This window comes from Scyliorhinus canicula, chromosome 5, assembly GCF_902713615.1.
Source record: "Scyliorhinus canicula chromosome 5, sScyCan1.1, whole genome shotgun sequence".
NCBI lineage: Eukaryota > Metazoa > Chordata > Chondrichthyes > Carcharhiniformes > Scyliorhinidae > Scyliorhinus > Scyliorhinus canicula.
Window position 1 is genome coordinate 220,570,829 of NC_052150.1, and position 13,536 is coordinate 220,584,364.

General features: G+C 52.6%; 1 protein-coding gene across 1 annotated transcript in view; it reads right to left on the reverse strand.

Annotated features, from left to right (window-relative positions):
* LOC119965705 (growth hormone-releasing hormone receptor-like) overlaps positions 1-10,880 on the reverse strand; it is a 62,503-nt gene extending 51,623 nt beyond the window's left edge. The window contains exons 1-4 of the mRNA XM_038796466.1: positions 10,827-10,880; positions 4,610-4,715; positions 3,423-3,513; positions 1,043-1,178 (exon numbers count right to left, since the gene is read on the reverse strand). Of these exons, the coding sequence (XP_038652394.1) occupies positions 1,043-1,178; positions 3,423-3,513; positions 4,610-4,715; positions 10,827-10,880 (387 nt within the window). The remainder of the gene's footprint in view (positions 1-1,042; positions 1,179-3,422; positions 3,514-4,609; positions 4,716-10,826) is intronic.
* Positions 10,881-13,536: the final 2,656 nt, after the last annotated feature.

A 13,536-nucleotide genomic window follows, 5' to 3' on the forward strand; every position in this document is an offset into this window, starting at 1 on the left:
AAGAACTGGGGACATCTCCCTGTTCTTCGGAGCTCATGGTTCATAGAATTTACAGTGCAGAAGGAGGCCATTCGGCCCATCAAGGCAGCACTGGCCCTTGGAAAGAGCAACCCATTTAAACCCACATCTCCACCCTATCCCTGTAACCCAGTAACCCAACCTCACCTTTTGGACACCAAGGGGCAATTTAGCATGGCCAATCCACCTAACCTGCACATTGTTGGACTGTGGGAGGAAACCGGAGCACCCGGAGGAAACCCACGCAGACATTGGGAGAATATGCAGACTCCGCACAGACGGTGAACCAGGCCGGGAATCGAACCCGGGACCCTGGTGTTGCGAGGCAGAAGTGCTAACCACTGTGCCGTCGAGCTGCCATCTTTGTCGCTCCTTGTTGGCCTTAGCTCCCCCCAGTCACCATCCCTTCGCAAGCGAAGAGCCAAGGAGTGAGGGCGGGTGAGGCTGGCGTACCGGTGGTGTCACCGACAAGTCCCGAGGCCCAGGCACCTGCTCTGGTGCCGTGGGTTCAAACCCCACCAGGGCAGCTGGTGAAATTAAATTCAACTCATAAAATCTGGGATTTAAAAAGCTAGTCTCAGTAACGATGAGCATAACAGCCGTCATTAATTGTTGGAAAATCCCATCCGGTTCACTCATACAGGGAAATGTCGGAGTTGGACTCATGGTCTTCATCCTGAAGGAGGACTAGTTTTATAATTCCAGGTTTTATTAATTGAATTAAATTCCACCAGTTGCCGTGGTGGGATTTGAACCCTTGTCCCCAGAGCATTACCCTGGGCCTCTGGGCTATTGGATCAGTGAGAGTACCACTGCACCGCCATCTAACTCTGACCCGGTTGAAGACTCCATTGCTTCTCTTGACTTGTCCGGTGTCTTCATTTTTGTCGAGGGTGAGGATGGAACCAGGTTGCAAAGAACCCTGCTCATGATTTGGGTTAAGGACATTCCAGTGTTGTGGACAGGGCGGAGGTTACAGAAGGGTCGCCTTCAATGGCATTCTCATTCTGAAAATAACACTCACCTCAGACGTAAGTATTGGTGCATCGATGGCACAAATGGTCAGGTCCTCTGGCAATGGCTCAGACCATCCTTCACTCGTACAGTTTCTTGTGATTGTGCCTGTCGAATGGATCAGAAAGTCAATCGCCTGAAGGAACCTACACCGAAGATCCACATTGAAGAAACCCACACTCCTTCCCTGAGCTTCCTTCATCTATCCCACACTCAATTGGCACTGACGGGGGATGGGCGACTCCGGAACATTCTCTCAAATTGGTCTGAAACTGGCGCCTCCCTATTTCGCCGGGTGCACTTGAAATGTAATGGAATGAAAATCGCTTATTGTCACGAGCAGGCTTCGAATGAAGTTACCGTGAAAAGCCCCTAGTTGCCACATTCCGCCGCCTGTTCGGGGAGGCTGGTACGGGAATTGAACCGTGCTGCTGGCCTGCCTTGGTCTGCCTTCAAAGCCAGCGATTTAGCCCTGTGCTAAACCAGCCCATGAGGTGAATCTAAATAGGTGGAGGGCAGGGGAGGCCGGTTCCTTGCCCATTTGCCGAAATGTCAATCAGCATCAGGCCGACTTTAAACATGTCTGCCCCCAGTCAATATGCTGGGGTCTTAACTACCTGGGGGGTGGCGTGTGGGGGGGGGGGGGGGACTTCCATCCTTCAGGGACAGGAGGCCCCGTCCTCGAGCGTTACTGCCCAGTCTGAATGACTGACAAGTCTATAGTCCCAGCAGCAGCCTGATGCAAGTCGTGATCACTGCTGGGGCTCTAGACAGACCCCAGGAAGGAGGAACACGGCCACTGGGCTTAAAGGTAAGCACAAGCGTTTTGGTTAGGTAGGGATTGGAGGCTCCACTGAAGCGGGGCGGTGGGGGGGGTGGTGGTTGTGGAGTTGGGTTTTGAAAGGCACAATGTTGAGTCCCCACACTACCCCCCCCCCCCCACCCCCCAACCGCTTCCTTCATTCCTGCCTCTATTTATCCATATCTCTGCTGACCTGATCCTAACTGATTCTAACTCCTGTTCCTCTGTCAGCCCTGTGTTCGCTGCCCTACACCCAACACCCAGTCAGGCAACTTCTTGACTTCAAACTTTCATCCTTGTTTTCAAATCCCTCTGTGGCCTCATCCCCTCCCTCTCTCTGCAATCTGCTCCAGCCCCACAACCCTCCGAAATATGCTGGCTTCCCTAATTCACAACCGAGGTCTTGGATTCATGTCTCACTACATTTAACCCCCCCCCCCCCCCCCCCCCCCCCCCCCCAACCATCTGGCCTGGGCTTGCAAAATCCTACCAACTGTCCTGGCTTGAGACAATTCACGCCTCTTTAACCTGTGATTATCCCTCTCTCCAGTCACACCGTCTGGACCTGTAAAGACTTAATTACCTGCAAAGACTCGCATTCAAAGTATCATCTTGCATCTTCGACTGTTTACGCTGTGTTTGTGTAACCCACCTCTTCACTCAACTGATGAAGGAGCTGGCCTCCAAAAGCTAGTGATTCCAAATAAACCTGTTGGACTTTAACCTGGTGTTGTGCCCACCCCAGTCCACGCCGGCATCTCCACATCTTCCCTAATTCTAACCCCGAAGACACCTCCAATTTCCATCGCCCCACCATTGGAGGCCATACCTTCAGATACATAGAACATACAGTGCAGAAGGAGGCCATTCGGCCCATTGAGTCTGCACCGACCCACTTAAGCCCTCACTTCCACCCCTCCCCGTAACCCAATAACCTCTCCTAACCTTTGGTCACTAAGGGCAATTTAGCATGGCCAGTCCACCTAACTGGACTGTGGGAGGAAACCGGAGCACCCGGAGGAAACCAACGCAGGCACGGGGCGAACGTGCAGACTCCGCACAGACAGTGACCCAGTGGGGAATCGAACCTGGGACCCTGGCGCTGTGAAAACACAGTGCTAGCCACTTGTGCTACCGTGCTGCCCAAAGCTCTGGCCCGAAGCTCTGGAATACCTTCCTTACACGTCTCCGCTTCTCTACCTCTCTCTCGTCCTTGGGCAGTAAGAAGTCTTACAGCACCAGGTTAAAGTCCAACAGGTTTGTTTCAAACACGAGCTTTCGGAGCACTGCTCTCCGTTCACCTGAGGAAGGAGCAGTGCTCCGAAAGCTCGTGTTTGAAACAACCCTGTTGGACTTTAACCTGGTGTTGTAAGACTTCTTACTGTGCTCACCCCAGTCCAACGCCGGCATCTCCACATCAAGGCTCCTCCTTGGAAGCACTGCTGAAAACTGCTGACCATATGTTTGGCTATCTGCCTCAACATCTCCTTATGAGTCTCAGTGGCACTCTTTGTTGCTACGTTAAAGGTGTGACATAAGCAAAGGCTGCGGTTGTTATCTTAAACTCTTACCTAGTACTGGGCTAAACTGTAAGAAAACGGCTGGACAGGACACATTGACAATCTCTCCGTGGGCAGCCTGGGGCCAGCACAGGGCCCCATCCCACAACATCCGGCAGCCTGGAAAGAAAGGGTGCAAGCATTCAAATCGGGAAACCTGACCAGCTCTGAGCTTCATTTTATCATTGGCAACGATAGTCACAGTAAGTGCTGTCTGACACTAATTGAAGGCAAGATCCTGTCAGCAACCTAGGTGTTGTGTTTGGCCACTGAGGTGAGTTGCTGATCACATATCCACTCGAATTAATTTTTTTTAAAAATTGTCTTTATTGTCACAAGCAGGCTTACATCAACACTGTGAAAAGCCCCTAGTCGCCACATTCCGACGCATGTTCGGGTACACAGAGGGAGAATACAGAATGTCCAAATTAACTAACAAGCACGTCTTTCAGGACTTGTGGGAGGAAACTGGAGCACGCGGAGGAAACCCACGCACACACGGGGAGAAGGTGCAGACTCCGCACAGACAGTGACCGAAGCCCGGAATCGAACCCGGGACCCTGGCGCTGTGAAGCAACAGTGCACCCCCATTGGTGACTGCCACTCCAAGGAAGTTTCAGGCCTACACTCTCACCACAATTTCCACTCGAGCCTGCTGAGCATGTCCAGTGTTTTCTTTCATTTCAAATTGACAAACTGCCCGGCTTTAAAGATTGCTGAGACATTACAGGCAAAGGGATTCTGGTTCCTGATTCGACCAAAGGTTCGAACAGAAAATTGGGAGGTGCATCACGAGTGCATGAGCGTTTGCACAACTCATAGAATCATAGCATTTCCAGCGCAGAAGGAGGCCATTCAGCCCATCGAGTCTGCACCGGCTCTTTGAAAGAGCACCCTACCCAAGCCCACAACCCCAACCTGTCCCCATAACCCAGTAACCCCACCCAACACTAAGCGCAATTTAGCATGGCCAATCCACCTAACCTGCACATCTTTGGACTGTGGGAGGAAACCGGAGCGCCCGGAGGAAACCCACGCAGACACGGGGAGGATGTGCAGACTCCGCACAGACAGTGACCCAAGCCGGGAATCGAACCTGGGACCCTGGAGCTGTGAAACAATTGTGCTAACCATTATGCTACCGTGATGCCCCTTCACTCTTAATTATTCTTAACAACTGAAATGCTGGTGAACTGTAGTAATGTGGATTACCTACCTTGGGTCGAGGCATTCCCGTTCCCTTTAATGCTTCGTAAACACCGCTCTTCATCTCTCTTTATCTCGGTTAGAATTTCACATTCCGGATGCAGATTTCCTTTGCTCTAAATGAGGTGAGACAGACCCAGTCAGAGGGCAGAACATGTTCACCTCACTCTCTCAAGAGCCTGCTTCAGCCTCAGTCACAGCGAAGGGGGATGGACGCAGTGGTTGGGGAAATGGGGGGGGGGGGGGGGGGGGGGTGGGGGGGAGACATTGGCTTCAGCCGATATCATTGATTGGCAGAAATTCCTGCTCATCCGATATTGGATGTTAGTCAAGCAGTCTGACAATCGAGCGACTGGGGAGGGGTTCCGAGAAGTGATGTTGGGATAGAGCTGGGTGTCATCAGTGTACATGTGAAAAACAACTGTGTTCTTGGACATCACTGAGGGACTGCACATGGATGAAAAGTGGGGGGGGGGTGTCCATAGAAAGGTTCTTGGGGAACATCAGAGGTAACAGTGTGGGGCCAGGAAGAGAAACATTGACCAGCTGGCACATAACCTTCCAGTCGTCCCTCGACTCAGGGCAGGTGTCAGAGGGCTGGGGCTTTGCACCCTTGTTAAAAAAGGATGGCAATACTATCCCAATCAATTACAGGCCAGTCAGTTTACCATCAGTAATGGGCAAGCTTTCAGGAACAATTCTTCAGGATACAATCTCAGTCGTCAAATGTGGATTGATTAGAAAGAGCCAGCATGGATTTCTAAAGGGCAAATCCCGTGTGATTACCTTACTGGAGTATTTTGAGAAGGGTCGATGAGGGTAATGCTGTTGATGTGGTGTACAGGGACATCAGAAGAAAGTCAATACAGTGCCACACAACAGACTTGTGAGAAAGTTACAATTCATGGGCTAAAAGGGACAGTAGCAACGTGGATACAATATTGGCAGAATAATAGGATGCAGAGTGTAATGGTCAATGGATATTTTTCAGACAGGAAGAAGGTTTGTAGTGGTGTTGCCCAGGATTCGGATTTGGGGCATTTCCTAATATACATAAATGAGCCGGATCTTGGTGTACAGAGGATAGTTTCATAGTTTGCAGATGTTACAAAACTTGGAAGTATTGTAAACTGCGAAGGGGACAATGTAGAACTTCAAAAGGCCAGAGACAAGTTGGTGGAGTGGGCAGATAGGTGGCAGATGAAGTTCAATGCGGAGAAGTGTGAGGTGATGCATTTTCGTAGGAACTAAATGGGAACTGTGCCCCACAGCGAGAACGTTTAGCCACGTTTCCCAGTGCTCACAGCGCTGAGAAATATCCTATCTAACCTGGCTCCAGTTAGCTACGGGGCCTCAGCTGGGAACATGCAGCCAAGCTACACCTAGTGCCATTTCCTGTGCAGAGAAGCCCTGCTCTCTGAAATTCCTCAGTGCAGGGAGAGAGCGGGGTGCCATTTAAAAATGGCATCCCGACCTCTCAAGGTCCCAACGTGATCTCTGCACCACCCCCCAAGGACCAACTCACTGTGAGGGCCTCACCCAACCCAATCACCACGTACAAAAAAATGCCAGCCTCGCACCCTGGCAGTGCCCTTGGCAGATGGCAGTGCCACCTGGGCAGCTTGGTAATGCCAGAATGGCACCCAGGTGGCACTAACAGGGTGCCAGGCTGGCAGTATCAGGGTGCCTAGGTGGCACCTGACCAGATGGCCATACATTTCCAATCCTCTGTGAAGCCCCCACGAGTGCCGCTCTTGCTGGTCTCCATTCGTGGAGACCACTTTTTTTTTCAAAAAATATACTTTATTCATAAAATCTCTAATAACCATTACAGAACATTTCGGATTGTCTTGACTGTACATTTCCATCAAAATTACACATTCGCTTGTCTTTCTTCCATTCAATTGGGATGACATTACACACATATCCCTCTTTACATTACAATTCTTTCTGAAATATTTACATTGCTTTGTTTCTTTTCTACATTGTGGTATTGAAGACCCGGGCCGAGGGGTTTTACACTGTTACCAACCCCTCGGTGTACATTTGGTGGTAAGACCTTACACTGTGGTCTTCCCCCATTGCGCCTTGGCGGCAGCTGCCCCAAGCTTGAGTGCGTCCCTCAGCACGTAGTCCTGGACCTTGGAATGTGCCAGTCTGCAACACTCGGTCGAGGACAGTTCTTTGCACTGGAAGATCAGCAAGTTTCGGGCAGACCAAAGAGCGTCTTTCACCGAGTTGATGACCTTCCAGCAGCAGTTGATGTTTATCTCGGTGTGTCCCCCTGGAAACAGTCCGTAGAGCACAGAGTCCTGTGTTACTGAGCTACTTGGGATGAACCTGGACAAATCCCACTGCATCTCTTTCCAGGCCTTCTTTGCAAAGGCACATTCCACAAGGAGGTGGGTGACCGTCTCATTCCCCCCACAGCCACTCCGAGGGCAACGTGCAACAGTGCTGAGCCCTCGGGTGTACATGAAGAATCTGACAGGGAGGGTCCTTCTCACCACCAGCCAAGCTAGATCTTGGTGCTTTTGTGGAGGACACTACTGAACGGCACTCATCCGAGTTCTCCGAGGTGAAGGAAATCACAATGCCCGGGTTACCTCAGGGAACTGCATATTAAAGTGAGCCTAGGAGCTGGATGATCCTTTTCTGAGACGAAGTGTTGACGCCAATGGAGAATTTGTGGATATTCACGACAGGAAAATTGGATCCATACCTGGATGGGTTCTGCTATCGTTGAGGCACCACGTGGAACACAATCGATTCCCATGAAAAACGGTGCGGGGTTCGCCGGGTCCGTGATCGACACTCGGGAGGCAGCCGCACATACACATTACACAAGTCCACAGATCTTTAAAGGTGGCAACACAAAGTGGACAAGGTAGTCAAGAAAGCATACGGAATGCTTGCCTTCATTGGACGGGGCATCGAGTATAAAAACTGGCAAGTCATGCTACAGTTGTATAGAACCTTGGTATGGTCACACTTGGAATATTGCGCACAATTCTGGTCGCCACACTATCAGAAGGATGTGGATGCTTTGGAGAGGGTGCAGAGGAGATTTACCAGGATGTTGCCTGGTCTGGAGGGTGTTGGCTATGCAGAGAGGCTGAATAGACTCGGACTGTTTTCATTTGAAAGACGGAGGTTGAGGGGTGACCTGAAAGAGGTCTACAAGACTATGAGGAGCATTGGCAGAATGGATAGGCAGGCACTCTTTCCCAGAGTGGAGGGGTCAGTCACCAGGGGGCAGATGTTTAAGGTCCATGGGGCAAAGTTTAGAGGAGATGTGCGAGGCAGGTTTTTTACACAGAGGGTGGTGAGTGCCTGGAACGCGTTGCCAGGTGAGATTGTGGAAGCAGATACATTAACGGCGTTCAGAAGGCATCTCAACAAACACATGGATAGGATGGGTATAGAGGGATACGGCACATGGAAGTGCTGAGGGTTTTGGCCAAGGTTGGTATCATGACTGGTACAGGCTTGGAGGGCCGAAGGGCCTGTTTCTGTGCTGTATTGTTCTTTGTACACTCCCCCCACACACACACACATGTCCCAGCCAACAAGATGGCACAGGTTGTGCTGGAGTGCGGCAATAAAGTTGATGGGCCGGCTGGGGCTAGAAGGCACCCACGGGGATGCCCTGGGGGGCACCTATACGACCCCTGACACTAAGCTCAAAGTGGGCTGTTAGCCATGTGCGCAGCTGCACGGCTGCCTTGTCGGCTGCAGCAATGGTGTTCAGTGCCCGTCCACCCCGACCCCACAGCCCACCTCCTGGCTACCCCCCCCCCCCCCGCTACTCCCCCCAGTCCTCGCAGAAGCCCCCCCCCCAGCAAACGATGGCGAAGTTGGAGACCTTCCGTACCCTCTCTATCTCTCTCTTTCACGCCTGTTTGATAGATTTTTAAAAGCACAAGTGAACCGGGCCGTTGGGAACTCGGCCCATCGGAGACGGAGAATCGTGGAGTCGCCGGAGAATAGCGGGTTGTTTTCGAGGTGACAGACAATCCCGATTTGGCGTCATATCGGCACCTGCCGCGATTTTGACGTCGGAAGCTACTCTCTGCCAAATCGCATTTCCTGATTTCGGCATTGGCTAGCGGAGAATCCCACCCCAGCTGTCTCACTCTAAAATGCAGATTTGCCAAAAAAGTCATCCCGCTAGATCTCGTGAGGCGTGGTGAGCCGGGTGGATCCCGGGAGCGGGGTCTCCGGTTATGTACCGGCCCCGTTGCACCGCAGCGTGCAGCGTTTCAGGCACAGCGTGACCGGTAGATCAAGCCCGGAGAGACAAGGGGAAAAATTCTTAAAGGAACCCGGGTGTACCTGTGAAGAGATCATTGAAGGTGGCAGGACAGGTGGAGAGAGCAGTTAATAAAACATACAGTGGGACTTATTAATAGGGGCACAGAGTACAAGAGTAAGGAGGATGTACTGAACTTATACAAGACACGAGTTAGACCTCAGCTGGAGTATTTTGTCTGGGTTGTGGGTTTCACACAATAGGAAGGATGGGGTCACATTGGAGAGAGTGCAGAAGAGGTTCACAAGAATGGTTCCAGCGATGAGAAACGTCAGTTATGAGGCTAGATTGGAGAGCTTGGGAGCATTGGAAACAGTGTCTTCCATACCCAGCTGAGAGGGCAGGGAGCACCTCGCTTCAACACCTCAACCAAAAGACATCAACTCCCAACAGCAGCCGGAGTGGGGGGAGGGGAAGGCGGTCCTCACTGCAGGTTCAAATCTCCTGCCCTGAGCTAGAGAACCAGGGTGGCCGATGGAAGGCAGACCCCCCCTGACCCCAACAATTCCCCCCGGCGAGGTTTCCCCACCGTCCCGTTGGCGGGGGGGCCTACAAAGCCTGGGGCATCCTAAATTTTATTTTCTAAGCACCTGTCCCTGGTCGCACCCAGGTGGCGCTGCTGAGGGTTGCAAAGCTGAGGGGTGCACAGACTGGAACCGCCCGCCTGCCAGTGAGCCCGGAGGCCCCGCCAGAGAGCCCAGAGGCAGCCAATCAGGAGACGGCAACTTTGCCCCAAAATCACACTCGCTGGTCCCGAAGCCGGCAAGCGCCGGTTCAAACCCTCGTCTCCCTCCGACTCTCAGAACTTCTCCCTCCACCAAATCTTCCTCGCTTCTCGTTTCTCTTTAGGGAAGCCGCTAAAAAGATTTGTTTGACAGAGATTTTGGTCACCGATCTGGATATTTAATTTAATATTTAAGCATCTTTATTGTCACAAGTAGGCTTACATTAACACTGCAATGAAGTTGCTGTGAAAAGCCCCTAGTCGCCACTTTCCGGCGCCTGTTTGGGTGCACGGAGGAAGAATTCAGAATGTTTCGGGACTTGTGGGAATGAACCGGGGCACCCGGAGGAAACCCACGCAGACATGGGAAGAACGTGCAGACTCCGCACAGACTGTGACCCAAGCCGGGAATCGAACCTGGGACCCTGCCGATAGTGCATGTGGTAGAGTGTCAAACCTTTACCTGATAATCAATGCTCCTGCGCAGCGTGTTACTGCATTAGAAGCCCATATCAACGCAAGTTATTGTTGTGGGAAATGCAGTCATCCGGATCCCCTGACACACCCCTCCCCGGAAAGATAGTCTGCCGTGCTGAGGTTAAAATTCCTCCAATACTCACTGCTCCCCCTCCCCAACAAATATCGACTTACATTGACCCCAAGTCCCCTTCCGTTCCTCCCGTCTGTCACCCCGAGGCAACATTCCTGCCTAACCTCTCATTATATCCGATGCTCGCAGATCCTCGGGGCGAGCCAAAGTTAAGCAGTTTGATCGCTTTCAACACTCGAGCCTTGTCCCTTGGGTTGATTCTGAAGCCCTTTCGGGCCTTTCTCGTCGCAGCCCCCGTCCTTGGGTTTTAAGTGCTGAGCGGCCAACGGGTTAAAAAGTCCAGACAGCCAAAGCGTATCTCCTAATCCAACAACGGGTTATCAGTGTTTGCTTTTGCTAAGCCTGTGATTTTGCTTCTATCGTTTCGTTCTGCCCTGACAGCGCCAGAACGCAAGCAACAGTGGCGACTGTTTCAAGGTAACAAAATGTTGATTCAGTGCCCCCCCCCCCCACACCGCACCCCCCCCCATACACACACACCCCCCCCCCCCCCCCCCCCCCCTCCCTCAGACCCTCCTTTTAGCTGCACTGTCTGGGTGCTGGGTGTGCCAATGTCTTGTCAAATGGGCAGGAATACTCACGGTTACTGCCAGGAAGGCAACGCACCAGGCGCAGCCCCAGTGGATCCCCTTCATGTCGGGAGCCAGCTGCAATCTAAAATGCCCCATGCACTGAGGTCCATGTCAGTGAAATGGGCACCACCCACTTCCTTCGTGCCACCCCCCCCCCCCCCCCCCCCCTCCCTCCCCCACCATCTCCCCCACCCTCCCCCACAATGTTCCTCCTTTCCAGCTGGGAGAGTAAGCAGCCAAAATTGCAGGTCAGCAGGTAATTGAGGGAACAATAAAAATGACGGAGCCAGGAAAAGACCGACCTTAACCTTTGGTCCGTGGTTAGCGATGAGTTAACAGAAAGGCAGAGGGAGAAATGTTTGATAAGGGCAATCAGGGCTTGGCATGATCATAAACCATAGTATTTTTGAACCGTCGCTCTCTTGAGGACTTTGCTTGCGCGCCGACACCTTCCGGAGCATCCGTCTTTTGCTCCCTCCTCTCTTCAAGTGCTTTTCTCCCCACCTTACAGCCACCCACCCCCTCTGCCCCCACCCACCCCAACTGGACTTTGTCTGAGGGAATTGGTCTGAGGACTGCAGAGGTCTCTCAGCTCTCGGGGCCGAAGCAGATCTCCGGCCAGCTGCTTGGGCTGCCGTCAGCCGGTTGTAGTTTTCAGCCTTGTGCCAGCGACTCCAGCTGAGTCTCTCGGAGGAGTGCTGAGGGAGTGCCGCACTGTCAGAGGCAGCGTCTGAGGGATGAGATGTTAAGCCTTCCCTTCCCTCTCAGTTATGTATCAAAGGTCCAAAGGCATAACCTCACGGCCCCTTTGGGGCCTCACGGCAGCATGGTGATTAGCATCAATGCTTCACAGCTCCAGGGTCCCAGGTTCGATTCCTGGCTGGGTCACTGTCTGTGTGGAGTCTGCACGTCCTCCCCGTGTGTGCGTGGGTTTCCTCCGGGTGCTCCGGTTTCCTCCCACAGCCCAAAGATGTGCGGGTTAGGTGGATTGGCCATGCTAAATTGCCCGTAGTGTAAGGTTAATGGGGGGATTGTTGGTATACGGGTTACGTGGTTAAGTAGGGTGATCATTGCTCGGCACAACATCGAGGGCTGAAGGGCCTGTTCTGTGCTGTACTGTTCTATGTTCTATGTTCTATAACCTACCTCGAAGTGGAGCCGTGTTTCCTGGCCAATATTTATCCCTCAATGTCAAACTGATGACCTCATCGTTTTCGCATTCTGGGGTCTTACTTTGCACAAAGTGACTGTCACGTTTGTCACATTAGAAAAGTTCAAAAAGGTACTTAACTGATGGTCATGGATGGCACTGTAAGGGCAGCATGGCGGTGCAGTGGTTAGCACAGTTGCCTCACAACTTCGATCACGGCTCTGGGTCACTGCCCGTGTGGGGTTTGCACATTCTCCCCGTGTTTGCGTGGGTTTTGCCCCCACAACTGTGCAGGCTAGGTGGACTGGCCAAGCTAAACTGTCCCTTAATTGGAAATTATTAATTGGATACTCTAAATTTATTTTTTTAAATGAATGGCACTGCAGAAATGTTAGTCATTTTTTTAAGCCCAAGCTTCATGTAAGCCTCATTCTGTCCCAGCAGGTGGCGTAATATCCCAATGGGTGACCTCACAAGAGTGGGTAACCATGGCCGGGATTCTCCGACCCGCCCCACCCCCGCCGGGTCGGAGAATCCTGGGGTGAAGGCGCGACTCCCGCCCTGACGGGAGAATCCATCTCACAGGTTAACATTGCCCGATAGGAGCCTCTCGGAGGGGTGTTACGTTCCCAATTTATATTATAACTTGACGGGAGAGAGGGCGGCACGGTGATGCGGTGGTTAGCACTGCTGCCTCATGGCGCCGAGATCCCAGGTTCGACCCCGGCTCTGGGTCACTGTCCGTGTGGAGTTTGCACATTCTCCCCGTGTCTGCGTGGGTTTCGCCCCCACAACTTAAAGATGTGCAGGGTAGGTGGGTTGGCCAAAAATAAATGAATGACTGACGGGAAGATCCCAGAATGGAATCCTGGCTCAAAAGACAATGGGATCGATTCAACTGAATGGGAACAATGTCCCGTAACGAGCGTGTTTAGCCACATGTCTCCCAGTGCTCACGTTGTAGAAGGGCCCTTAGCGGGGAAGCTGTGGCCAAGGCCACACATAGACCCGCTTTGTACACAGGGGTGTTCCATTTTTAAATGGCATCCCAATCTCCGAGTTCCCCGAAATGACCACCCCAGCCCAAACGAACTATGGGAGGGTCCCTGGTGTCCCCTGAACCCCTCCCAACACCCACGCAGGGAACCCTTGGCCTGATCACATCTGCAACAAACAAAATGCTAGATTGGCACATAGTGCCCACGTCAGTGGGCAATGCCATCTGGGAACCATGGCAGTGCCAAAGCTGGCACTCAGGTGGCATTGCCAGGGTGCCCAGGTGGCACCAGCAGTGGCAGGACACCACCCTGCCCAGAGAGCATGCAGCTGGGGGCCTCCGTTCCTCTGGGAACCCCCCCCCCCACGAGTGCCATTCCATCTGGTCCCCATTTGTGGGGATCAGCGCTGAATGGCGTTCGCCCACTGTGAAGGTTATGAAGCTTGCGCTCAGCCAGCGCCCGGGGTATAGCGAAACGGCGTCGGACCAGCGCCGGGCGACTTTCCGTCGTGAACACCGATTCTCTGACCCAGCACGGGCTCGGAAAATCCCGCCCGTGGTGCCCAGTCTGT